This window comes from Pan paniscus, chromosome 10, assembly GCF_029289425.2.
Source record: "Pan paniscus chromosome 10, NHGRI_mPanPan1-v2.0_pri, whole genome shotgun sequence".
NCBI classification, from domain to species: Eukaryota; Metazoa; Chordata; class Mammalia; order Primates; family Hominidae; genus Pan; species Pan paniscus.
In genome coordinates, this window is record NC_073259.2 from 38,306,178 (window position 1) to 38,332,744 (window position 26,567).

General features: G+C 49.9%; 2 protein-coding genes across 22 annotated transcripts in view; both read right to left on the minus strand.

Moving 5' to 3' along the window:
- IKZF4 (IKAROS family zinc finger 4) overlaps positions 1-17,819 on the minus strand; it is a 31,886-nt gene extending 14,067 nt beyond the window's left edge. For 2 of the 11 annotated variants that reach the window (XM_063593444.1, XM_008978632.4), the window contains exons 1-3: positions 15,758-17,819; positions 12,007-12,084; positions 5,333-5,387 (exon numbers count right to left, since the gene is read on the minus strand). Coding sequence is in view for 8 of the 11 variants with exons in the window: in XM_008978632.4 (XP_008976880.1) it covers positions 5,333-5,372 (40 nt within the window). In the remaining 3 variants the exon portion in view is untranslated. Of the gene's footprint in view, positions 1-41; positions 136-1,921; positions 2,072-4,094; positions 4,193-5,332; positions 5,388-11,763; positions 11,948-12,006; positions 12,085-15,757 lie in introns of those variants that run through there. The other 9 variants (XM_008978626.5, XM_063593441.1, XM_034935673.3 and 6 more) reach the window with 9 other exon arrangements.
- Positions 17,820-17,962: 143 nt separating this feature from the next.
- On the minus strand, positions 17,963-26,281 carry SUOX (sulfite oxidase). 11 transcript variants are annotated; one of them, XM_003824950.5, is made up of 6 exons: positions 26,166-26,281; positions 25,782-25,890; positions 24,037-24,162; positions 21,212-21,271; positions 20,763-20,940; positions 17,963-19,871 (listed from the first exon to the last, which is right to left on the minus strand). In XM_003824950.5, the coding sequence occupies exons 4-6, from the start codon at positions 21,259-21,261 to the stop codon at positions 18,462-18,464; spliced, it is 1,638 nt and encodes a 545-aa protein (XP_003824998.1). In that variant the 5' UTR covers positions 21,262-21,271; positions 24,037-24,162; positions 25,782-25,890; positions 26,166-26,281; the 3' UTR covers positions 17,963-18,461. The 11 variants fall into 11 exon arrangements, with proteins under 11 accessions (XP_003824998.1, XP_054951531.1, XP_054951532.1 ...); XM_055095556.2 differs by lacking the exon at positions 24,037-24,162 and adding an exon at positions 24,204-24,318; XM_055095557.2 differs by lacking the exon at positions 24,037-24,162 and adding an exon at positions 24,204-24,322.
- Positions 26,282-26,567: the final 286 nt, after the last annotated feature.

The following is a 26,567-nucleotide window of genomic DNA, read 5'->3' on the forward strand; positions in this document are numbered from 1 at the left end:
ATTAGTACTTTACCCAATTGCCCAGCTATGCACATACTTACTTTCACAAAATAAAGATTCCATTATAAAATGGTTGGAGTCTTGGGCCTGAGGCAAGAAATCCGGAACACACCCTCCTGAGGGATCCCTCTCCAGCTTTGGTCAGTGGGAAGAAAACAACCACTCAGGACTTTGGGACCATTTCCCATTCATATCCTCTCCTAAAGTCCCATTTTCCCCATTCTATCCCGTCAAAGCCTGAGGAAATTTGTTCACTATCTATAGAAAAAGCCTTATGGCTTGAATCTGAGTTTTCCCAGCTGGGGCTTTTTAGGTGAGCCGTGGTTACCTAAAAATGTTGCCCGAAATCAGAACCACACACATAACATGAAGTGAGCATCTCAGGATTGTGGGTTGAGACTTGTAGACTCAGAGCCAGTTTTAAATATATCCTTTCAACTAAGTGTAGGGTTTACTAGGGTTAGAAGGGCTGAAAATGGTATCTTCTTATTCCCTTTATTAGTGCTGAATTGCCCTAAATCACTTGATGTTACTAATCAGGGAAGAACAGGGCACTTGGCTTTGAGGCCTTGACCCTAAAAGGATGGGTGAACTTGTTGGAAATCCATCACTGGTCTCAGCTTATTCGGCTGAGGCTGCCTCTTGAGGCCAGGGACTTGCTATGTGGAGGAAAATATATTTAAAAGTACACTTAGAAACACTGAGGGGAAAGCATCCTTTGTGGCTTTCCCAATTAAGGCCCAGAAACAGGAAGAGAAGCAGGAGTCACACCAGTAATTCAAGAGGCTCTTTGATGCTGTTGCCCTCCCTAAGATTAAGGTAAGGGGAAAAACAGGATCAAGTCTACTTTCATGGGGCTAAAATATATGTATAATGAATCTGTTTCAGGAGTCAGAAAGGCTTTCTTGGGCACCAAGGATTTTGAATTCTAGCTCAGGGGTGAGGGGACTAGAGTAAGATTTAGGAAGTTTAACAGTTCCTCTCTCAGCCCCAGAAACCCCAGTGAGGGAATTTCAAAAGTCTGGGACTCCCAAGAAATCCCAGACTGTCAAAGCCAAGAATTAAGGCTGCTCTTAGGTCTCTGAGAAATTTTCTTGCTCAAAGTCATCATAGATTGGCTGAACCCCCAGAGGGCAAAGCCAAATCATGAGGTTCACATCAGAGGAACTGGGAGGTAGGTAAAGGCTGAAAAGCAGGAGGGAGAGAAAGGAACTGGGAAACAGGCCACAAGCTAAAGGTGTTTCATATGTTAAAGGAGGCTAGCCTCCACTCCTGCTGCCTTTCCTTGAGACCTTTAAATAGTGGCTACATCTAGGGAATAGCCATGAGCTTGGAGAACATGGAGAACCTCCACACTTCTCTGCAAGGCACCTCATCATAACTGCTTTCCCTTTCTTGACCATGGGCTCCAGGGTGGCAGGATCCTAGCCTGCTAGCAGGGAATAGTGGGTACAAGAGCAAAGAAAGACGCCCATCCTCAGCTCTTTTGTGGGGAGGAAGCTGAGGCCCCTCAGATCTCTGTTCCAGGCTGAGGCATCTGCTTGCCAAGGCTCCTCTTCCTTACCTTGATTTTCTCCACTACCCCTTCCCACCCAGGCCTGTCTCGGCATTTCACCCCAGGCAGCTCTACCTCTATCCCCAAGGCCTAATCAAGATGTCACCATAGGCTCCCACTGTCCAAGTCGCCGTCTTTGCTTAGCAACACCAAACACCCTTTCCCATCCTCCGCAAGTATAAGGAGGAACGCCCCCTCCCCCGCTAAACACACACACACACACACACACACACACACACACACACACACACACACACAGCTCCCATCCTCTCCATCTCCTCAGGCTTGGGAGTAGTTACTGAATTGGCTCCCTAGCCCCAGCACCCCCCTTCCTCCCTCCACTAGCCGCCTTCTGCCTGAACTTACATTATCCTTCCCTTGCCGGTGAGACCCTGGGGTGCGAACGCGGCCGCCGCCTTGGAAACGGCGAGGGAGTGCGGGTGGTGTATGCATGTCTGCGTCTCAGTGGCAGGCAGGGGTGAGCCCAGCCACTCACCTTCCAGGAAGCGTGGATTCCTGGAAGTGAGGGGAACCGCCGTCATTTCGCAGGCAGCAGCAGCGGCACGGTGAGCAGAGGCCCACGGCTGCAGCCAGCAAGAGCAGCTCAGCCCAGGGTGTATGTGTGTTGAGTGTGTGTGTGTGTGTGTGTGTGTGTGTGTGAGAGAGAGAGAGAGGGAGAGAGGGAGAGAAGGAGAGGGGAGAGCACGCTTGGATGTGCTTGGGGAGGGGGCTGGAGAGAATGTATATGTGTATATAGTGGGGGAGATGCTAGGCTACAGCATCCCTTTTCCAAGACAGTGAAGGGGGTGAGTGGTGGGTGTGTGCACAGGGAGGGAAAGGCAGATGCTGTTGCCCCTCGTGCCCAGCAGACAAAGAGGAACTGCACAACAAATGCCTGAGAGAGGCAAGAGTGTGTGCAAGAGAGAGAGAGAGATGGATGGGCCTGCGGGTGGGAGGGAGAAAGGGGGGGCCCCAGGGAAGGCCCAATCCTCTGCCAGCTGGGGAAGCCAAGGCCCCAGAGGTCATGGGGCCCAGGACACGGACAGCTTCAAGGCTCTCAGAGAGGCAGAAAGCCCCTCCCCCACCGAACTCTTTCCCTCCTCCTCCAGGAGGAAGGTTGCTCTCTAGATGTGGGGACTGACAGCCTCCTCCTTTCCAGCAGTGAGAGGGCCCAGCAGAGTCTGGTGTCAGGCTAGTGTTGCTCCGTGGCCCTGAGACCTTTCAGATCCCGGGCAAAAAGGCTGGTACGGTCTCCCCACTTCCCCCCCTTCCTGTGCCCCTGGGGCCCCAGCAGCCGAAAGCCCTGGATGAATCCGCCCTCTATCAGGACAAGGCCTCTGCTCCCTTCCCTTTCAGAGGAGCTGCTCACTGACAAACTGACCTACTTTGGAAGACTACATTTTCTGATTCCAAGAATTTGGGGGTGGGAGGGGCTGTGAAACTTCGGGCTGCCTACCCCTGAATCCCTTTCTACTAAAGTTCTCTAAAACATTTCACAGTCTCAGAAAACTTGGGGCAAGCCCTGCTCAGTCAATTAATGGCAGGAGCTGGGTTTCAGCAACTCTGTTTCCCTTGAAAGATAGGAAAATGGAGGGGGTGGTTATCTGTGCCATAAATTAATAGACTCCTGCTTATCTCCCCCTTTTCCCTGCCCCAGAAGGGAATGATCTGTACCTTTAAAAAGAGAAAAGGGGAGAAAAGATGGATTTTCTGAATCACATTCTGTGAGGAATTCAAATCTCTTGGAAGAACAGGAGAGATACCCTTTTCATCAAGTGGCCTGATGAGGGAAGGTCACCTGGCGTGGAGCAGAAGAACTATGATGGCCTGTGGAGGCCCGCAGTGTGCTTCGGGAGGGCTGCATGCTGCAGCCTTTCCCTCTGCTTCCATATGACTCTTCCAGGAGAGATGGATCAGTGATGAGCGCAGCTATGCCCAGTCCTAAGAGGGGTACTTTTCAGGGCTAATGGTAGCCTTACTTTGACTTTCCCTTTTCCCTTTCTAAGGTAGCTGCTGACATCTAAAATTCTCAAAGTACAGAGGAGGAGTTCCTGGCCTCCACTTCCATTCAAAAACCATCCTGTGCAGAGGCCACTTCTTATCTAGGACATGCCAATCTGCTGAAAGCAGGGAAAACTTGGTTTCATAGCATGGTGAAGCAAATCACCTCCATGAGTATCCAATATTCTCCATAAACAGGTTTGAAAAGAGCTCCACGGGATTTGTAGTTTCTCATTTGCCTGCTTTATGGTAGGGACTGGATTTTATCCATCTGAGTGTTCCCCAGCACTAAAGCAGGGTCCCAAGTGTACTTGTTGCTCAGTAGTGGTTTTCTGAATAGGCTTAACTGAGCAGGAGGTAGGAGGACTGGCTCGCTCCTCACAAGGCCATGACTTTTGTTCTAATAAAGTCTCTTCCAATTAAATGAGTCTACCTGATCCCTGTCATTCTGTCAAGCATGTGGCAGATATTGAATGCCTTTACCCATTCCAACTCCTTCCCTCCTTAAACAAGAAAGGGGTCAGAGTCAACATCTTACCTTACATTACCCGGGTGTTGCCAATGACTCTCATATGTGTGTCTGACCCATCTTGCTATCTCCTTTAGTGCATGCCAATAATTCCTTCATTGGTCCTACTTTAGAGTAAAAAATAAGCTATAGGTCATTTCCACAATGGTGCTTGGGTTTCTGATAGGGATACTCATCACATCAAAACCCAGTTTTGGTTTCTATTATTTCTTTTTTTTTGAGACGGAGTCTCACTCTGTCGCCAGGCTGGAGTGCAGTGGCGTGATCTCAGCTCACTGCAACCTCTGCCTCCTGGGTTCTCCTGCCTCAGCCTCCTGAGAAGTGGGGACTACAGGCGTGAGCCACCACGCCCAGATAATTTTTGTATTTTTAGTAGAGATGAGGCTTCACCATGTTGGCCAGGATGGTCCTGATCTCTTGACTTCGTGATCTGCCCACCTCGGCCTCCCAAAGTGCTGGGATTACAGGCGTGAGCCACGTGCCTGGCCTAATTTTTGTATTTTTAGTAGAGAGGGGGTTTCACCATGTTGCCCAGGCTGGTCTCGAACTCCTGACCTCAGGTGATCTGCCTGTCTCCCAAAGTGCTGGGATTACAGGCGTGAGCCACCATGCCCAGCCTTGAGTCATTATTTTAAAATGGAGACATTTCATATAAAAATTTGGATTTCTGGTATCTCTTAAAAATTTAGAAGTTTTGGCCACACTAGATACACATTCCTGCATGACAAGTTCTAGTGGACACTGAAAGCTGCTGTCCCTTTAAGTGGGACATATGTTCTCCACTTCATGACAGCCCCCACCATTCTTTTCTGCTTATTATCCTAACCTTACTTCACTCATTCACATGACTACCTGGCCCTTGTAGGCCTTTGAGCTTTGAAACCTTGTGCCACTCTATCTGGATAGAACAGGATTTCATGTTTGGCTGGTGACTTCAGCACAAAGGAGAAGGAACCACATCTTGTTTCCATCTATTTGCTTCAAATTATTCTTCTAATGATGTCTGCTCATATTCCCCTCCTATTCCCTTCCTCTATACCCCAAGAAGTCTGGAAAAGAAAATTACTATTTAGGGAATGTAAGATCACCAAAATAATTGCACACTACCAAGGGCCACCAAGCATGAGTGTTAGCTGTGTGACTAGGACATTTAGAGGCTGTGTGCCTAGGCTGAAGGCTCTCTGCTCTGCTCTACAGGAGAGTGTCTGCTTCCAGCCCCTAACAAATAGAACACACAGAAGGCATACCAGACATATAGGAGCGGCCATTGCAGTCTTCTATGTCCATTTTAAAGAGATTCTGCTGAAAGAGAAAATAGCTGCTATTAGAAGATAGCTGTGGGAAGGGAGGAGGCTTTTCTTTAATATTCTTGAGTTAGCAAGAAACCTAAAGGAGCACTTAAGCATGGTCTGATACTATCCTAAAGAAGAAAAACCTTAGCCAGGCACTGTGGCTCAACGCCTGTAATCCTAGTGCTTTGGAAAGAAGGTGGGAGGATCACTCGAGCCCAGGAGTTTGAGACCAGCCTGGGCAATATAGGGAGATCCCATCTCTACAAAATATAAAAATAAATTAGGCATCGTGGCATGTGCCTGTAGTCCCAGCTATTCAGGAAGCTGAGGTGGGAGGATCACTTGACCCTGGAGGTCGAGGCTGCAGTGAGCTGTGATCTTACCACTGCACTCCAGCCTGGGTAACCGAGCGAGACCCTGTCTCCAAGAAAAACCTTACACTTTGTCCTGGTGAAAGACAATGTACCCTGATTTACAAACCCCAATATTTCCTCCAATTTACAACTTCTGCAGGCCTCCTCAGCCTCTGAGGTGGAAACACTATCTTAATCCAGAGTGGTCCTTGATTTTGAGATTAGACCGTGTATGTAGGTGGAGGTTACACCTCAGCCCTGAGGAGGCAAAGAAACAGCCCCTTAGAGGCTCTATACCTCAGTTAAAGATGGGGGTAGTATTAAGAAGCTGGGTTCAGTCATTCAAGGGATTCTGTCTTGGAGTATGTGGTGTGAGGGAGGGTGACAGGAAAAGTAGAAGATGGAGGAGAGCAGCCCACTCAGGGTTCAGTGATAAGTCCTCTACTGAAGGTGTAATAAACAAGTTAAACCTGTAAATGGTTATCCCCACCCTCTCATCAATTACTCTACCACGCTTATTTTAAAAAAGAAAAAAGGACGGGGGGGGGCGGGGGGGAGTCTGAATTTAAAATGAAGGTTAATGTCTATTTGAGGGAAGGCAAGCAGTAATTGGCAGTAGAGTATTAAACAATCGGGAACTGAGAACACTTAAAAGTGATAATTTGTTGCAATGAATTATCTCTTTAGGAGCCTGTGGGAGGAGAGAAAAAAAAATCTATCTGGTGGAAATTTACATACCTCCAAAATTGCAGCCGGCATGGTGGCTCACACCTGTAATTCCAGCATTTTGGGAGGCTGAGGTGGGTGGATCATTTGAAATCAGGAGTTCAAGACCAGCCTGGCCAACATGGTGAAACCCCGTCTCCACTAAAAATACAAAATTATGACTGGGCACACTGGTTCACACCTGTAATCCCAGTACTTTGGGAGGCCGAGGCGGGCGGATCACCTCAGGTCAGGAGTTCAGCCTGACCAACATGGAGAAACCCCATCTCTACTAAAAATACAAAAAAAATTAGCCAGGCATGGTGGCGCATGCCTGTAATCCCAGCTACTCGGGAGGCTGAGGCAGGAGAATCACCTGAACCCGGGAGGCGGAGGTTGCGGTGACCCAAGATCACGCCGTTGCACTCCAGCCTGGGCAACAAGAGCGAAACTCCGTCTCTTAAAAAAACAAAACAAAACAAAATTAGCTGGGCGGTAGTGGCATGAGCCTGTAATCCCAGGTACTTGGGAGGCTGAGGCAGGAGAATCGCTTGAGCCTGGGAGGTGGAGGTTGCGGTGCACCGAGATCCTGCCACTGCACTCCAGCCTGGGCGACAGAGTGAGACCCGGTCACAAAAAAAAAAGAAAAGAAAAAAAAAGAAAATTGCATTCCCCACTCATCTGATGAAAACTAAACGCCCTGAGGCAGAGGCAGAAGCAAGAATGGGGCAAGGGAACAGTCTGAGCCGCTGTGGGGATTCTTGGTCTTTTTGAAGGATCTCACTGAGGCAGACGGATAAAGATTTGGTTTGCTTGTAATGGTATATTGAGAGAGGTAGGGGTGGGGGTGAGGGGGTGCAGGAAGGCACACAGAGTTAAGTATCTGTTTTCCTGCCCCCCCACCCAATTCTTGTCTGGAGTTGAGAGACTCCTTTTGAAGGCTCATGAGAAAACCTGAAACATGGGCTTACCTTCACTTCACAAAGCAATTCTCTCTTACATTTTGTCAGAGAGATTCCTAGTATCAACCCTATTTCCCTAGGAAGCCAGGGCATGGAGAAAAAAATTCTCTAAGTTTATTAACCCTCTTTTCTTGACATCCTTCCTGGGATGGACTGAACTTTGGGACTGGACCACTAGAACAAGCCACACAATAAGTGGTTCCTTGAAGGGTCCCTTAGGAACAATCATTAGAAGAGCCCAAGTCCACAGTTGTTAGAGAACTCAGACTCTCTGGAACTAGCCACAAAACTTGAGATAGAGATCAAAAGATAAAGGAGGGCAGTCTGGTATTGAGGGGCCCTTTCATTTCCAAATCATTAGATTCATAATTGCCCTTTGGTGTTTTTCAAAATGAATGGAAAGCTCAGGCTGGGTTTGGTGGCTCAGGCCTGTAATCTCAGCTCTTTGAGAGGGCGAGGTGGGTGGATCATCTGAGGTCAGGAGTTCGAGACCAGCCTAGCCAACGTGGTGAAACCCCATCTCTACTAAAAATACAAAAAAATTAGCTGGGTGTGGTGGTACACACCTATAATCCCATCTACTCGGGAGGCTGAGGCAGAATTGCTTGAACCGGGGAGGTGTAGGTTGCAGTGAGCGGAGATCACGCCACTGCACTCCAGCCTGGTCAACAAAGGGAAACTCCATTTCAAAAAAAAAAAGAATGCAAAGTTCAAAGTGCCACTTGAAGCCGGGCGTGGTAGCTCACGCCTGTAATTCCAGCACTTTGGGAGGCTGAGGCGGGCGGATCACGAGGTCAGGAGTTCGAGACCAGCCTGGCCAACATGGCAAAACCCCATCTCTACTAAAAATACAAAAATTAGCCGGGTGTGGTGGCACGCGCCTGTAATCCCAGCTACTCAGGAGGCTGAGGCAGGAGAATTGCTTGAACCCGGGAGACAGAGGTTGCAGTGAGCTGAGATCGTGCCATTGCACTCCAGCCTGGGCGACAAGAGCAAGACTCTGTCTCAAACAAAACAAGCCCACAAAGTGCCACTTGAAACTTCCCTCACACACCTCCCCATGCAGGAGAGGCAAGAGTGAGCAGGATTTTCCTGTTTTCTGCTCGGAGAAACTGAGAGAAACGGAGGCTGAGAGCAGTGAAGTTACTTGTCCCAAGGTTCATGGTGAGAATAGAACAAGAACAAGAACACAAGTTGCCTGCCTCTCTGAGGTGTCCTCTTTCTATTAAACCTTTCAAAAGCCAGGCTACTCAAGGCCTTCATGGGTTTTCTTGCTTTTCCCTGTTTTTTTTTGTTTTTTTTTTTTGTTTTTTGAGACGGAGTCTCGCTGTGTTGCCCAGGCTGGAGTGCAGTGGCATGAGTTTGGCTCCCAGGTTCAAGCAGTTCTCCTGCCTCAGCCTTCTGAGTAGCAAGGACTACTGGCATGGACCACCACACTCGGCTTTTTCCCTGGTTCTAACATCAGGTAAGTCATCTTTTCCTTTGGTGTGATCCCTGTGGGAGTGGGGTCTGTTACTTAAAAAGGAAGAACAAGTCGAGCTGGCTCTACAGGAAGAAATATGCTCATGTTATTTTGTGTGTGTGTGTGTGTTTGTGTGCATGCAGCATGCCTAATGCCTGTGTGAATGAAGGGCCAGACAAGCACTAGGTGGGTAGAACAGGTGAAGCATAGCATTCAGCTAGCACTGGCTCAGGAAGTGTATCTCATTCTTGGACTTTTGCCCAGATGGCCCCAAAACAATTTCCAGAAAGGTCTGAAGGAGTTGTTTTCTGAGCTGGACTTTCTTTCTAACAGTAAACTGAGCTTTCCTGCTTAATTGCTCCTAACGTGCTCTGTGACACATCTTGGGCAAAATCAGTACTTAGCTGTACTTAGCTGCCTCCAGCTGGGGGTTTTTGTTTGTTTCTTTTTTCTTTTTTCTTTTTTTTTGAGATGGAGTCTCGATCTGTCACTCAGGCTGGAGTGCAGTGGCACGATCTCATCTCAGCTCACTGCAACCTCTGCATCCCGGGTTCAAGTGATTCTCCTGCCTCAGCCACCTGAATAGCTAGGATTACAGGCGTGCGCCACCACACCCAGCTAATTTTTGTATTTTTAGTAGAGACAGGGTTTTGCCATGTTGGCCAGGCTGTTCTCGAACTCCTGACCTCAGGTAATCTGCCCGCCTCAGCCTCCCAAAGTGTTGGGATTACAGGCGTGAGCCACTGCTCCCGGCTCTCCAGCTGGTTTTAATACCAAGTTGGTAATCCTGGAAGTGAGAGGGCATTGGATTGAAACTCTGCTGTTCTCAGTCCTGGTTTTCTGTGCAAACCAGGAGCAAATCAACAGATGTACTTTACTCTTTGCTCAAGTCTCCCTGCAGCACATCCCGCCCAGCCTTCCCACTCTCTACCCCTTAAAGCACCTCCTCCCCTGCCTAACCAGCCAGGCAGATCTTAGCGTCTCCTTAGAGGAACTGGGTCAAATTAGGCAGTGCCAATTGGAGACACATTGCAGGAGGAGGAGGTATAAGGAGAGGGAAGTTAGTTACATGAGACAGTTTTGTATCAAAGATCTTGGAAGGAGATTAGCTTTAAAGCAACATAACTGTCGGCTGGGGGCGGTGGCTCACACCTGTAATCCCAGCACTCTGGGAGGCTGAGGCAGGCAGATCACTTGAAGTCAGGAGTTCAAGATCAGCTTGGCCAACGTGGCGAAACCCCATCTCTACTAAAAATACAAAAATTAGCTGGGCTTGGTGGTACGTGCCTGTAGTCCCAGCTGCTTGGGAGGCTGAGGCATAAGAATCGTTTGAACCCCGGAGGCAGAGGTTGGAGTGAGCCGAGATCACGCCATTGCATTCCAGCCTGGGTGACAGAGTGAGACTCTGTCACTAAATAAATAAATAAATAAATAAAGCAACATAACCGTCACTCAGTGATGGCGAGTAGGCACATATGTACTGTAAATTCAGCTCTGAGCTAAATACAAAGCAACTAGAAACAATCAGTGTTCCAATTCAAAAGGAATATCTCTGTGAGGAGGGAGGAAACGCTGGTCATTGTAATCTCTGGAGACACAAATTTTCTTCCCTGTTCTTATTTATTTATTATATTTACTAGAGATGAGATCTCACTATATTGTCTGGGCTGGAGTGCAGTGGCTGTTCATGGGCACAATCACAGCACACTACAGCCTCAAACTCTTGGCCTCAAGCAATCCTCCTTCCTCAGCCTAATGAGTAGTTGGGACTACAGGTGCATGTGCCACTGTGCCTAGCTCTTCCCCATTTGTTTGAATCCACTTGGCATAAACAAGAGTCCTCCATGGCCCTGGCTTTCTCCTATCAACATTACAACACATTTGAACAGGAATGGGCATCCTTTCTAGACAGAAGATTTCCCACCAGGCTCCCTGACAGGCAGCAGTGAGGGCCAATCCCAGCAGTTTGGGAGGCCAAGGCAAGAGGACTGCTTGAGGCCAGGAGTTCTAGGCCAGCCTGAGCAACACAGTGAGACACTAAAAAAAAAAAAAAAGTAATTTAGGCCAGGTGTGGTGGCTCACGCCTGTAATCCCAGCACTTTGGGAGGCCAAGGTGGGTGGATCACCTGAGGTCAGGAGTTCGAGACCAGCCTGACCAAATGGAGAAACCCCATCTCTACTAAGAATACAAAATTAGCCAGGGGTGGTGGTTCATGCCTGTAATCCCAGCTACTCAGGAGGCTGAGGCAGGAGAATCGCTTGAACCCAGGAGGCAGAGGTTGCAGTGAGCCGAGATCGGGCCATTGCACTCCAGACTGGGCAACAAGAACAAAACTCCGTCTCAAAAAAAAAAAAAAAAAAAAAAAAAAGTCATTTAACACATGCTTAATGTGGCCTAGGGGGTAAAAGGTCATGAGAAGAATATTGTTGGGAAAGAGGGTGAAGGTAGAGAGAATGGCAAGGATCCATACCATGTTTTTGTTATTATTCCCAAACTATAACAGGCAGAAGTAGAAAAATTTTCTCCACTTTCCCTTAGTACCTGGGTTCTGCGGTGGAGAGCGGTAGTTATTAACAAGACAGAACTTCCCATGTGCCTTGGGTATGAGCCATTCAGGTGCTACAAGTAGAGCAAACCCACAGCATCATCCTCTACTGTCTGTGCCTTCCTGAACTGAGTGAAATCTGAGCAAAAATATGTTGAAATCACATAGCTGGCTCTGCTCTCTATCAAAGCTTTGCATAATTGAGGAGGGAGAAGACGCAAAGGGGCCAGGGAAAGGTATGGAATTAGCCACTGTCTGCAAGCCCCTTTCCAGGAAAAAGACCTAGACATCAAGCAATTTGCAGCTCTGAAATTATCTTTAGGGTCAACCTAGTGCTCTCTGAAGGAAACCCACCAACCTTAGCTCAGCTCATGTGTTTGTCTTTACAGTGGAAAGGTCTGACTCATTTTTCACCAGGCTGTAGATGGTGACCTTCTGTCTACATATAATACAGTTGAAGACAGCTCAGCTTCATTATCCAAGTGCTTGGGGAGCAGTGCAGAGGGGATAAATTCCCAGGTCATCCTAGGAATGGCCAGTCTCTAAAATAAAAAGGGGTAAGAGCTGAAAACACAACACCTGGGCAGGGGGAAAATATCACCTCATTGTCTCCTTTTAGATCTCAGATGGATGCATCTTTTCTCTTGTTCTTTGCGCTTCTCTGTCCTCCCCATGTAGACTGCAGAAGAGAGAGAAGGCTAAGGTTTATGAGTGGGAGAAGAAACAATCCTATCCCTCCCATGTCTCATTTCAGGACATAAGGAACTAAGGAAAAGGGCCAAACTAAACACTTTAAATCACTAGATATGATACATAGGAGATGATACTTTTTGGGGTTTTTGGGTGTACCCCCAAGTATAGCTCTCTGTTTATAGAAAGGCCTCACAAAATCACTGCTGTTCAGTGGTATGTTTGGGCAGGGGTGGAGAAAGTAGAGCAGGGAAATTCAATTTGAGTTTTATAATAATCAGTTTTAAAGCCAAAGATGCCCAAAACAGGGTTAGCACTCTCAAGTGAAGTTTGAAATTACAGGGAAGTCTCAATGAACTATTCTGACTAGGGTACAGTAGCAAAAAAAATGTAGAAGAGACAGGAACAATTGCCTTTGATTGCAATTGTGCCCAAAAGTCCCTAATACATGCTGATCAAAAAAGTTCACTGTTGTTTGGGCCAGAAAGATGTTTTCAGGCTTCTCTGCTAATAGTCTTGCTCTGATAATCCAATTTGGTAAGACTCTCTTCTTCATGTGGAGGGTCTAGGGCAGGGGTACTCCAGGAACTGAGAAATCCTGGAGCTGAAATGGAGTTGAGAGATGATCTACAATTTCCTAGTTTTTAACAGAAGAAACTAAGCCCAGAGTCACCAATCTCGTTAACAACAGAATTAGGACACGTAGAGTCCAAGTTACCATTAGAAGATTCTTTCCACTGGAACACTATATTAAATCTTGCCCCAGTTGGAAGATTTGGGCCACCCTGCTTGCCTTCTTTCTTGGGTTATTAAATGAATGGTTTTTGGGTCTGCGTCTTGCTGACCTAAATCCTTGAACTGGAAACACAGGCTTATGGATGGGAGGATAAATAATCCTCTTCCTCCTATGTCTCTTTTCAGAGATAATGGACCTGAGGAAAACACCAAACTAGATGGTCATTAAGTCTCTTAAAGTAGAAATGGCCTCTTAGCTTGAGGACTACCCCAGCATAGGTATTGCATCAGAGTCTACAATGTGGATCCTCCCTGCAGCTGGACCAGGTCATTCATATCAGCACTACCCTTTCTTAGATGCTTTTGTCTGATAAACTTTGAACCTATCTCTCTGTTTCCAGAACAGAGTCCATAACTCTTCTAAGAAGAGGAAGCAAATCAAAGCCTGGAATTCAAAGCTTGCTTCAGCAGAGTCAACAGACCAATAAAGAAAGGGAGTCCCTCTGCCTGTGGCATTGTCCACACTCACAGGGTCCCACACTCTTATTTGTTCCTACAGAGTAAAACGAGGCTAGAAATACCTATCTTTCTTTTTCTTTGGTGTGTGTGTGTGTGGCGAGAGAGAGAGAGAGAGAGATGGCCAGTTGGGGAAAAAAATAATTCCTTTGTGGATACTACTGTGTGTGTGGGGGCAGGGGGTACGGTGAAAGGTGGGATAAGTTTCTCCCATGCTGGGAAGTTCAAGCTGCAGATTTCAAACTAAGAGGACATAAAGAGACTTTCAGTTGCATTTTCACTGGAAAAAAGTCAGGACTTATTTCTGAGTCAAGTCCTGAAATATGCCTTACCCTTAACCTACTCAGAGGAAGGGGATTGCCCAGAAGCTACAATTCAACTAACTAACTGCACTCAGTGGGCAACAAAGACATTATATTTTGTGTTTGAGACATCAACTTCTATTGACTAGGGCAAGGTATAATTCTGAAGCTGCCAAAATGAGGGCAGCTCTCACCATTCTGAAGCCCACCCCAGAAGCTCCAGTGAAACTTCTCTTGCTTCCCAATGGTAAAGCTATTTTCTTCTTTTAAGATTTTATTTTTATCTCAGGAGCTACTCATCTGACTGTTCTCATGACCCAAGGGTCTGTCTGGATTCTCTGGCTTTAGGCTGTTAGTAGGGAAAGCTGAAGTCCTCCTGCAAACCATAAAGCAAGATTCACGGACCTACTGGCAGGTCCATGGGGAGGTGAGGGATTACCATACACCCCAACCAAACGAAACACTATGCTTTCAAAGATTGTCTGATTTGGCCTTTTATCTGGCCTTGTCCTCAGAATCTGACTTATCGTTAAGTGGAAATATTCTAGGTAGTCAGATAACATTTTCATGCTTCCTTAAGAATATGAACATGTATCTTCACCCAGGCAAAGTGAGCAAGTATCAGCAAGGGGAGACAGGCTTCAATGGTCATCTGGTTGACCATGACGTTGGAACATCTAAAGCTGACATGTGAGCATGTCAGGAACATACCATGCCCACCATTGATGCTTCGAGGGCACAGGCTGGGGAGACAGGCACAGTAGGAACTACTAGACATATAAGCGAGGGTTGACAAGAGTAACAACAAGAGACAGTTTTGTTCATGAGAGAAGGGAATGGGGCGAAATAAGGTATGCAAAAAATTTTCTGGCCAGGCACGGTGGCTCATGCCTGTAATCCCAGCACTTTGGGAGGCTGAGGCGGGTGGATCACCTGAGGTCAGGAGTTCAAGACCAGCCTGGCCAACATGGTAAGACCCCATCTCTACTAAAAATACAAAAAATTAGCCAGGGGTGGTGGCGGGTGCCTGTAATCCCAGCTACTTGGGAGGCTGAGGCAGGAGAATCGCTTGAACCCAGGAGGCGGAGGTTGCAGTGAGCTGAGGTCGCGCCATTGCACTCCAGCCTGGGCAACAAGAGTGAAACTCCGTCTCAAAAAAAAAAAAAAAAAAATTTCCTGGAAGCAGAGTTCGTAACTTCTTGACCTTGGAGGGGGATTGGGGTACAATATTTCATAAGCATATCGAAAGGTCCACGTTCCATTAAACACTCCACTGTTCCCAGAAAGGACTAGTCATAATTTTTTTTAAAGGCACAGAAATAATATAGAAAATTTAAAAAGTGAGAACCTACAACTCTAGCAGCCATGAGGTAAGAAAATAACGGGATGGGGTTTGTGTGAGGAGGTACAGGGAGGGCTGTTTTGGTACACAGGAGCAGGCAGCCTGCTTCCCAAGTTTGCAGCTCCCGTCTGGATGTCTGCCCTGGGGATTCCTCTGTTGCATTTCTTTCTTAGGGCTCTTAGGCAGTGAATCTCTTCTTTCCCAGCCTTGCTTCCCAAGTTCCCTACACCTCTCACCCTACACTGTGCACTTCTCACTCCATCCTAAGTTTCTTCTCTACATGTTTCTCCCAATATGCTCATTGCCTCCCAGATCTCACCTAGGCCTACGTCTTTATCCCCAGATTCCTGTCTTCAGCATTCCTCGACCCAACACCCGGGTCTCTCGCTTTTTTTGTTCAGATACCCTCTCTGCTGCTCCTTTCTCCTCGCTGTCCTTCTGCTGTATACCCAAGCCACATCCCCACGGAGGAGCCCCGCGCCTGGCAGCTCTTGCCTGTCCTCGGCCCCCTGCCTTGATCTGTCTCCCGCCTTTTTAGGACCCCCGAGTCCCTGCTACCTCGCTCTTAATACTGGGGCCTCGGGCCAATCTCCCCCGGCCATCTTCCACCCCTCCGGCCCCAGCCCAACCCGCGACCCTCTCTCAGCCTGGCCCCTTCCCCCGCCCACGTCTCCCCCCTCCTTCACGCCAGAGCCCCTCAGGCCCCGCCCCCGGCTACCGAGGCCCCGCCCCCGCTTTACCCCCACCAAGCCCCGCCCCTCACTCACCTGAGGTGTCTCCGCGCGCGCGCAGGCTGTGAGGGGTTGGGGAGAGGGGACAGTGTTGTGGGAGAGGGAGGCGAGGGGGCGGGGGTCCCCCACTCTGGCCCGGGCGGCCCAGTGCGGGGGGAGTGGGGTCACTGAGGCGGCGGCAGTCGCCGGGCCGGAGCCAGGACCCGGGCGCTCAGAGGCGGCGGTGGCGGCGGCTCCATGTCCATCAGCAGCTTCACCTGAGAAGGGACCTGCCCCCCCAAATATCCCCCCCCATCACAGCCGTCCCCCTCCCCCTAACAACTTCCGGTCCCACTACCAGGCGACAGGCGGCGTGGCCGAACACCGAGCGTCCCCAAGCCCGGGAGACTGCTGGGGGAAAATGGGAGAGGAGCTAGGGGAGAGTAGCCGAGCGCCGAAAGATTCAAGTCCGAAAGGCGCCATCGTCTGCCGAAGGTAACCCAAAAACTAGCCTTTAATCTGCACCCAGTTTGCAATCTAAGCACACGCTGGACGCCCGATGTGGCCTGGCACGTCAGGCCCTAGAGCCAAGTTTTCCCTCTGTACCTTGTGAATCCCAAAAATCTGAAACAGGTCTCAGTTTAGGAAGTTTTTGGCAAAACTTAATTTTGCCAAAGTTAGGGACGCACGCCCGTAACGCAGCCTCAGGAGGTCCTGACGACATGTGCCCTAGGTGACTGGAGCACAGCTTGGTGTTATACATTTTAGGGAGACAAGAGACATCAATCAATATATGTAAAGGCGGGACAACTCAAGCTGGGAGGAGGCTTCCAGGTCATAGGTAGATAAGAGGTAAATGGGGCGGGGCGCAGTGGCTCACGCCTGTAATCCCAGCACTTTGGGAGGCCGAGGCGGGCGGATCACCTGAGGTCAGGAGTTCAAGACCAGCCTGGCCAACATGGTGAAACCCCATCTCTACTAAAAATAAAAAATTAGCCGGGTGTGGTGGCCCGCGCCTGTAGTCCCAGCTACTTGGGAGGCTGAGGCAGGAGAATCGCTTGAACCCGGGAGGCGGAGGTTGCAGTGAGCCGAGATTGCATCACTGCACTCCAGCCTGAGCAATAGAGTGAGACTTCATCTCAAAAAAAAAAAAAAAAAAAAAGCCGGGCTTGGTGGCTCACGCCTGTAATCCTAGCACTTTGGGAGGCCGAGGCAGACGGACTGCCTGAGCTCAGGAGTTCGAGACCAGCCTGGGCAACATGGTGAAACCCATCTCTACTAAAATACAAAAGAAATTAGCCGGGCGTGGCGGTGTGCGCCTGTAGTCCTAGCTACCTGGGAGGCTGAGACAGAATTGCTTGAACTCCGGAGACGGAGGTTGCAGTGAGCGGAGATCGTGCCACCGCACTCCTGCACTCCAGTCTGGGTGACAGAGCAAGACTCTGTCTCTACAAAAAAAAAAAAAAAAAAAAGAGGCAAATGGTTGTATTCCACTCAAAGAAGGCAATCAGGTATGCATTTATCTCAGTGAGCAGAGGGATGACTTTGAATGGGAGGCAGGTTTACCCTAAGCAGTTCCCAGCTTGACTTTTCCCTTTAGCTTAGTGATTCTGGGGCCTCAAGATTTATTTTGCTTTCACAACCTCCTAAGACAATGTTGATTTTAAACTCCTAGCACCCTTTGCCTTTCCTGCCAAGTGCATTGGAACTGTTGGGGAAAGGAGTTGGAGGGTACATGTTTTTGTCACCTCTCCTCTCTTCATGGTATCCTGAGGTCAATCACCTAGGTGTTCCTGCAGATACTGCCAAACCTCAGAGAAGGAAGCCCCCCTTTTTTTGAGACAGAATCTCGCTTTGTCGCGCAGGCTGGGGTGTAGTGGGTGTGATCTCGGCTCACTGCAACCTCTGCCTCCTTGGTTCAAGCGATTCTGCTTCCTCAGCCTCCCAAGTAGCTGGGATTACAGGCACCTGCCACCACACCCAGCTAATTTTTGTATTTTTGGTAGAGACCGGGTTTTGCCATGTTGGCCAGGCTGGTCTCGAACTCCTGACCTCAAGTGATCCACCTGCCTCGGCCTCCCAAGTGCTGGGATTACAGGCGTGAGCCACTGTGCTCAGCCGGAAGCCCTACTTCTTAACCTACAAGCCTACTTCCTCTCTGTCTTCCTCCCCAATTTTGTTTGTTTTGGTCTAATCTCATTATACATCCCAGTACAAATGCATCCTCCCTCCTGCAATAGGCTCACTCCCCAGGCCCAAGAGTTATGATCTTAAACAGACTATTTATTAGAAAAGTAGAACTATAAAGGGAGACGGTTGTGCCCCTTGCTCTCCTCGCAACTCTCTGGCAACCTGGAGAGGTAGTATAAGATAGTATATACACTTTTCTTACACATGCCACACACATTTCTCTGAACAATCCAAAAAGAAAAGCAAAACAAGGCCTTGATGGCAGTAGGCATTAGAAATGGAGGTGGGGTAGGAAGAGAAAATAGTGCTTGTCTCCAGAATTACTTGTCTCACTTCTAGCCCCTTGCTGTTAACAGCTCACACTTCCTGGCACAGGTTCAAAGGCCAAGAGGGGTATGTAACATAGTGTCCAAAGAGGGAAGGTCCTTGGGTGAAATGTGCTATATGTGTACTTGGGTATGGCTTAGGAAGGCCAGAGTTGTGATCCAAGAAGTTGAAAGGTGGGAAAGATTTTTCTGAAGCAGTGAGGCTAATGGGTGGGGAAACAGGTGGAGGTGGCTCCTTTCCATGCTCATGGGGAGACATAGACATGGACACGATGCCAGGCATTGCTGAGAACACCTCGCAGGTTCCAGATTGGGGCCACGGTGTCTGGCTGCACATTGTAACCATCATCCACAGCCTTACAAACAATGTTCAGTTCCTTTTGTCCAGGTGGCACAGGGGCTTTCAACTGCCACAGACACCATGCCCAGGCCTTCCTGGGGCGCTGTTCCTCTCCATCCAGCTTAGCCACCTGCCAGGTTAGGCCCCCATCCAGAGACACATCCACCCGGATCACAGCCCTGCCACCACCACTCCATGCATAGCCCTTGATGGTCACCTCCCCTGATTCTACAGTCTCTCCATCCCGGGGCTCTGTGATAGCCGACTGGACAGGAAGTTCCTGAATGGATGGAGCAGAGTCAAAATCTACAGTGTCCCAGTCCACAGATGGAGAGAAGCCTTTGTAATCCCGCCGTTGCCAGTGGCTGTAACTTTCCTCTGGCTGCACACTCACTCTGCCCAGCCATTTGACATGGCGGGCACCCACCACTCCAGGAACCACCACACGCACAGGGAAGCCATGGTCACGTGGCAGAGGCTGCCCATTCATCTCATATGCCAGCAGGACCTCAGCTTCAGGGTCCATGGCCCGAGCCAGAGGGATGGATGCTCCATAGGCAGTCCCAGTAGGGTCTGAGTCCAGTCCCTCAAAGCAGACGTGGGCCTCAGTTTCACAGAGTTGGTGGCCAGCCTGGGCTAACACATCACAGAGCCGTGCCCCAGCCCAGCGTGCAGTGCTGATGGCTCCTGTTCTCCACTCCAGACCTTTTACTTCTTTGACCTGAGTCATCTCAGAGCGTCGGTTGCCGGCACACTGCAGAGTGACTGTGATCTCGTACCTGGGAAAGTTGTGCAAGTCATCCAGGGAAAGAGACAGTGACTGACCCCCAGGTGCTCCTACTACGTGTAAGCGATAGGTGTCTGGATCCAGGTTAGGTACAGGCAGATGGTTCCGGGTGAAGAAGATAGGGTTGGGTGTGATGTAGTTTTCTGTCAGCAGCTCAGGGGGAGGCTCTGCATTAAAGGGCCGCTGGCTATTGACCTTCAGGGCTGGGTGACGTACAGGATCATCAGCATAAGGGTCAGAGGTCTCCACGGTGGGGGCTACCTTGTCTTCAGGGTTCAGCTCCCCAATCTTGTACTGAGCCAGTAACTCACGCACATGGGACTGGTTGTGAACAGCATAGAGGGCCCAGAAGGGCTCTAGGGGACCCCCAGCTGCTAGCATCAGCTTTGAAGGTCCCCCTGGATGTAGGTCCACAAATTCTGTGACATCAAAGACCTCAGAGCCCAGAGTCACCCAGATCCCAGTCTCAGGGCTGGTGTGGGAACTCACTTCCTCCTTAGTGTATATGTGTGTTGACTCCTGAGCAGCCTATTGGCAGGGAAGGAGTAAGATAAAAGGGAAGAGACTATTAAGAAGAAATCACTTGGTCGGGCGTGGTGACTCACAACTGTAATCCCAGCACTTTGGGAGGCCGAGGTGGGCGGATCACATAAGGTCGGGAGTTCGAGACCAGCTTGACCAACATGGAGAAGCCCTGTCTCTACTAAAAATACAAAATTAGCTGGGCATGGTGGTGCATGCCTGTAATCCCAGCTACTTGGGAGGCTGAGGCAGGAGAATCACTTGAATCCGGGAGGTGGAGGTTGTGGTGAGCTGAGATCATGCCATTGCACTCCAGCCTGGGCAACAAGAGTGAAACTCCATCTCAAAAAAAAAAAAAAAAAAGAAGAAGAAGAAATCACTTGAGCTCACCCTGACCCAACCCACGGTGTTGGCCACTGGGAAGCGAAGGTAGCAGATTAGCAGATTTCATCTCCACTGTGCATGAAGACTGCGTCACTGTGAACTCTGTGGTAACTACAAGAACATGGGTCACAGCCTGGGTTGCCTGTGGAGTTTACTAGGACTGATTCCTTTATTCTGACATTTTTTTTTTTTTTTTTTTTTGAGAAGGAGTCTCACTCTGTCACCCAGGCTGGAGAGCAGTGGCCCGATCTTGATCTTGGCTCACTGCAGACTTAGCCTCCTGGGTTTAAGTGATTCTTGTGTCTCAGCCTCTCAAGTAGCTGAGATTACAGGTATGTACCACCACACCTGGCTAATTTTTACTAGAGATGGGGTTTTGCCATGTTGCCCAGGCTGGTCTCAAACTCCTGACCTCAAGTGACCCACCCACCTTGGCCTCCTATAGTGCTGGGATAACAGGCGTGAGCCACTGCGCCCAGTCTGTTCTGACAATTAAGCACCTTCCCTACTTACCCTACACCGATGGTCCTGATAGGCCAACACTGCACCGAGACCTAATAGGGTCCCCATGACTCTCCATCCCTGGGTGCTGGAGTTATCACCAGAGAAGGTGAGGCTGGGGCGCTGGGGCTGAAATGAATCATTTGTGGAGCAGGCCTGAATGCAGATCCTTGAGGGGATTGACTTGAGTCTGGAAGAGAGGTCGGTCTTAGTAGCACGTATGGTCATGTGAAAGGGCTAGTGAAGGCTTGGGGTCTACTTCTTTCTCCCTGGTTGGCCATTGGTTCCTTAAGTTGGAACTTAGTTTCTCCAGGGATAGGTGGGAAAAGTGGGATCTGGCTTTCTCTGTCCTCCCTGGACACACTCTCTCAACTGTCTTATTTGCAAGGTATGACATTGTAAAAGACACTAAGGGTGGCAGATAGGGGCTAGGAGGCAAGTCCTGGGATGGGCTGGCCTACCTGCAGGCCTGTTGGAGCCTGAGGACCACAGCTCTGTGCAGCAGCAGCATTGTAGCAGACCTGTAGAAGGAAGATTCTGGGATCAAGATAGGGAGACCCTGGGAGGGGATATTAGGGAGGCCTAAGGGAATGGGTGAGAGGAAGACACAGAGAAGGTCAGCAAGGAGCTTTCTGGGCAAGTGAGGAGTCTTGAGAGTGGGAGTCCAAATGGGCCCTTAGAGAAAACTTGGAGCACTTCAGAGACAGACTGTGCTGACAGGATGGCAGGTAATGCGGGTGGGGAATGGGGTAGGAGGGATGGGTGCTTCTAGAATCAGAATCACCTTTCTCCCATCTTCCATTCTGAACTTTGTCCACCATAGAGAACAATGCCTGGGGCGAAGGGCCTAAAGGACCGAAACCAAATGTCTACTGGCCAGATTATTATTTCTGAAGTCAGCAGAGGACAACTGTGGGTCAGACTGACTTAAACAGGGATAAAAAAGTGAAAAAAAAGTAGTGACAGCCTAAATGGGTGAAGAAGCCCAGATTCTGGGGGCAAAATGCCTTGGGTTTGTGAAACTGGATCTCTTGTTATTCATTAACCAGCCCGATTTCCTGAGCAAGATTCCAAGCCGTTCTGAACTTGCTTCCTCATCTCTGAAATGACATCTGCCTAGCAGAGCTAACATGAAGAGTCAACAAGTACAGTAGTACCCCCTTATCTACTGGGGATATGTTCTACGACCCCCAGTAGATGTTTGAAACCACAGATTGCACCAAACCCTATATTACTGTTTTTTCCCCCATACATACATACCTCTTATAGTTTAATTACTAAATTACCCACAGTAAGAGATTAACAACAATGCCCGGCGCAGTGGCTCACGTCTGTAATCCCAGCACTTTGGGAGGCTGAGGCAGGCAAATCACCTGAGGTCAGGAGTTTGAGACCAGCCTGGCCAAAATGGGGAAAACCCGTCTCTACAAAAATTCAAAAATAAGCCGGGCATGGTGACACGTGCCTGTAACCCCAGCTACTCGGGAGGCTGAGGCAGGAGAATCACCTGAACCTGGGAGGTGGAGGTTGCAGTGAGCTGAGATCACGCCACTGCTCTCCAGCCTGGGCAACAGAGAGAGACTCCATCTCAAAAAAAAAAAAAAAAAAAAAAAGAGATTAACAACAATAACAAAATAGAAAAATTAGCCCAGCGCAGTGGCTCACGCCTGTAATCCCAGCACTTTGGGAGGCTGAGACGGGCAGATCACGATGTCAGGAGATCGAAACCATCCTGGCTAACGCGGCGAAACCTCATCTCTACTAAAAATAGAAAAAAAAAAAAATTAGCCGGGCTTGGCGGCGGGCGCCTGTAGTCCCTGCTATTCCGGAGACAGGAGAATGGCGTGAACTCAGGAGGCGGAGGTTGCAGTGAGCCGAGATCGCGCCACTGCACTCCAGCCTGGGCGACAGAGCGAGACTCCGTCTCAAACGTCTCAAAAAAAAAAAAAAAAAAAAAAAACAAGAAAAAGAAAAAAAATATAACATCATACTGTAATAAAAGAGCTGGGTGTGGTGGCTCACCCTTATAATCCTAGTGAGAAGTGACAGCGTGCTGGCAGTCCTCACAGCCCTTGCTCGCTCTCGGCGCCTCCTCTGCCTGGGCTCCCACTTTGGCGGCACTTGAGGAGCCCTTCAGCCCGCCGCTGCACTGTGGGAGCCCCTTTCTGAGCTGGCCAAGGCCAGAGTCGGCTCCCTCAGCTTGCAGGGAGGTGTGGAGGGAGAGGTGCGAGCGGGAACCGGGGCTGAGTGCGGAGCTTGCGGGCCAGCTGGAGTTCCGGGTGGGCGTGGGCTTGGCAGGCCCCGCACACGGAGCAGCCGGCTGGCCCTGCCGGCCCCGGGCAATGAGGGGCTTACCACCTGGGCCAGCAGCTGCGGAGGGTATACTGGGTCCCCCAGCAGTGCCGGCCCACCAGCGCTGCGCTCGATTTCTCGCCGGGCCTTAGCTGCCTCCCCGCGGGGCAGGGCTGGGGACCTGCAGCCTGCCATGCCTGAGCCCCCCTTCGCCGTGGGCTCCTGTGGGGCCTAAGCCTCCCCGAGGAGCACCGACCCCTGCTCCACGGCACCCAGTCCCATCAACCACCCAAGGGCTGAGGAGTGCGGGCGCATGGCACCGAGACTGGCAGGCAGCTCCACCTGCAGCACTGGTGCGGGATCCACTGGGTGAAGTCAGCTGGGCTCCTGAGTCTGGTGGGGAGGTGGAGAACCTTCATGTCTAGCTCAGGGATTGTAAATACACCAATCAGCACCCTGTGTCTAGCTCAGGGTTTGTGAATGCACCAATCAACACTCTGTATCTAGCTACTCTGGTGGGGCCTTGGAGAACCTTTATGTCTAGCTCAGGGATTGTGAATACACCAATCAACACTCTGTATCTAGCTAATCTGGTGGGGATGTGGAGAACCTTTGTGTCTAGCTCAGGGATTGTAAACGCACCAATCAGCACCCTGTCAAAACAGACCACTCGGCTCTACCAATCAGCAGGATGTGGGTGGCACCAGATAAGAGAATAAAAGCAGGCTGCCCAAGCCAGTAGTGGCAACTCGCTTGGGTCCCCTTCCACGCGGTGGAAGCTTTGTTCTTTCCCTCTTTACAATGAATCTTGCTGCTGCTCACTGTTTGGGTCCACACTGCCTTTATGAGCTGTAACACTCACTGTGAAGGTCTGCAGCTTCACTCCTGAGCCAGCAAGACCACGACCCCACCAGAAGGAAGAAACTCCGAACACATCTGAACATCAGAAGGAACAAACTCCGGACACGCTGCCTTTAAGAACTGTAACACTCACTGCGAGGGTCCGCGGCTTCATTCTTGAAGTCAGTGAGACCAAGAACCCACCAATTCCGGACACACTAGCACTTTGGGAGACCTACACAGGAGGACTGCTAGAGGCCAGGAGTTGGAGACTCCGTCCCTACAAAAAATAAAAAGTTAGTTGGGCATGGTGGAGCGCACCTGTGGTCCCATCTACTCTGGAGGCTGAGATGAGAAGATCTAAGCCCAGGAGTTTGAGGTTACAGTGAGCCGACTGTGCCACTGCACTTCAGCTTGGGCAACAGAGAGCGAGACCCTGTCTCAAAACAAAAACAAAAAAAAGTTATGTGAATGTGGTCTCTCTCTCAAAATATACTTTTTTTTGGCCAGTCATGGTGGCTCATGCCTATAATCCCAAAATTTTGGGAGGCCAAGGAAGGAGGATCACTTGACTCCAGGAGTTCAAGACCAGCTTGGGCAACATAGTGAGACTGTGTCTCTAGAAAAAAAAAAAACAAATTAGCTGGGCATGGTGGTGCCTGTCTGTAGTCTCAGCTACCGGGGTGGTGGGGAGAGGAGTGCTGAGATGAGAGGATGGCTTGAGTCCAGGAGGTGGAGACTGCAACGAATTATGATGGCGCCACCGTACTCCAGCCTGGGCAACAGGGCAAGACCTTGTCTCAAAAAAAAAAAAAAAAGCCTGGGCGATGGAGCAAGTGTCGATCATGGCTCACTGAAGCTTCAACCTCTTGGGCTCAAGCCATCCTCCTGCCTTAGCCTCCCCAGCAGCTGGGACTACAAGTGTGTGTCACCAAGCCTGGCTAATTTTTCTGTAGACATGGGAGTCTATGTTGTCAGGGCTGGTCTTGAACTCCTGGCCTCTTGCTGCCTCAGCCCCCAAAGTGCTGGGATTACAGGCATGAGCCACTGTCCGGCTTCCCCTCCCCTCCCCCTGCCCCTGACAGGGTCTTGCTCTGCCCAGGCTGGAGTGCAGTGGCGTGATCTCAGCTCACTATAGCATCAAACTTCTGGGCTCAAGCCATCCTCCTGCCTCAACCTCCTGAGTAGCGGGGACCACAGGCGTGTGCCACCATGCATGGTCTTTTTTTTTTTTTTTTGTAGAGATGAGGTCTTACTATGTTGCCCAGGCTGGTCTCAAACTCCTGGGTTCAAGTGATCCTTCAAACTTGGTCTCACAAAGTCCTGGGATTATTACAGGCATGAGCCACCACTCCCAGCCTCAAAATATCTTATTGTACTGTGTTCAACTATTTTCCAAGCGGTTGACCATAGCTAACTGAAACTCAGGAAAAGGAAACTTTGGATAAGGGGAGACTGCTGTAATAACATTGTCTTTGAAGGCTTTTCAGTCCCCAACTCTCCCTCCATTCACCCTAAAAAAAATTGAACCCCGCTGGGAACTGGACCCCAACCTAGGGTCCCGGACCACCTCAATCTTCTCTGTGCCACTGTAGTGAGCTCAGCAAATTGAGGAGTTAATGGCCAGAGTGTCAGGGGCAGGCTGGAGAAGGAAGGTAATTTTTCTGCTCTCTGCCCTTTGCAAGTTTCTTCCTCAAATTGCTGAACAGAGAGCACTGACCCAGCAGGGCCAAAGTGAGGAGGGGTGAGAAATGTCTAAACTGCTGATGAGATGCTGGAGACCAATGTGTTGGGGTGGGTGGGTCGCGGGTAGGGAGGAAAGGAAACCTAGAGATGGGAATAGGAGCAGTCTTCACCTTGCCCCTGGGCCATGGGACCATTACTCTCTCTGCCACCTACCTCAATGCCAGCAGCCTGTTTGTACTAGACCAGAGCAGAGCAGGTAGGGCTGACTCGCAGGTGAACTCAGTGAGCCCAGAATCCCAGGTTTGGGAGGGACAGCCTTTTGCTGTAATACAGAAATGCCACCCGTTGGTGCAGGTGATGACCCCTCACTCCCCATGGGCACGTTAGGTAGGAACATACGTCCGGCATCCAGGCACAAAAGGGTCTTGCGGCAACACCCCGCGATCTCAAGAGCACCCAGACAGAAGGAGTGGAGGCAGGTACTGATAGTTTTGTTGCCCTTGAGGTTCGGAGCACAGCTGGACACCAAGGCCCCCTCCGCTGCCCAGCTCAGCAGCCCTTCCTCCCCAGCTTCTTTACCACCCCCAGTCTCCTTACCGGGTCCAGTGTCCTCAGCACTGCAATTTTACCAGCCCAGCTCTGCGAGTTCTCGAGAAGGGGCGGGGCCAGCGCCGTTATGTCCGGCTGCAGTAAGTGACCTCTCACTCCCCTCAGTTTATCCCTCAGCCATTGGCTGGAAGCGGGTGGCTCAACCATTGGCTGGAACCCGCCTCCTGGAGCCGAAACAGGCAGGTTGCTAAGAAGTCTCGGAGAAGAGGCTGGCTCTTTTTGCTGTCACTCTCGCCAACAGTCCGGAGTCCATTATACCCCTGGTGTGCAAAGAATGGGACCCTCGTGCACCAGGGCTGTATGTCCGGAGCTCGGGCAGTGTGGAAGGTGACAAGGAATCCAGAAGTTGGGCTGACAGGTGGGAGATTTTGAGACACCCCTGCCGCCCCT

Bases quoted from the DNA above. Each gene is read 5' to 3' on its own strand.
- SUOX (XM_003824948.5), bottom strand. From the start codon at position 21,261: ATGCTGCTGCTGCACAGAGCTGTGGTCCTCAGGCTCCAACAGGCCTGC. The intron at 20,941-21,211 runs GTAGGCCAGCCC...CCTCTCTTCCAG, and splicing joins AGGCTCCAACAGGCCTGCAG to ACTCAAGTCAATCCCCTCAA. The intron at 19,872-20,762 runs GTAAGTAGGGAA...CCCTGCCAATAG, and splicing joins ATCAGGACCATCGGTGTAGG to GCTGCTCAGGAGTCAACACA.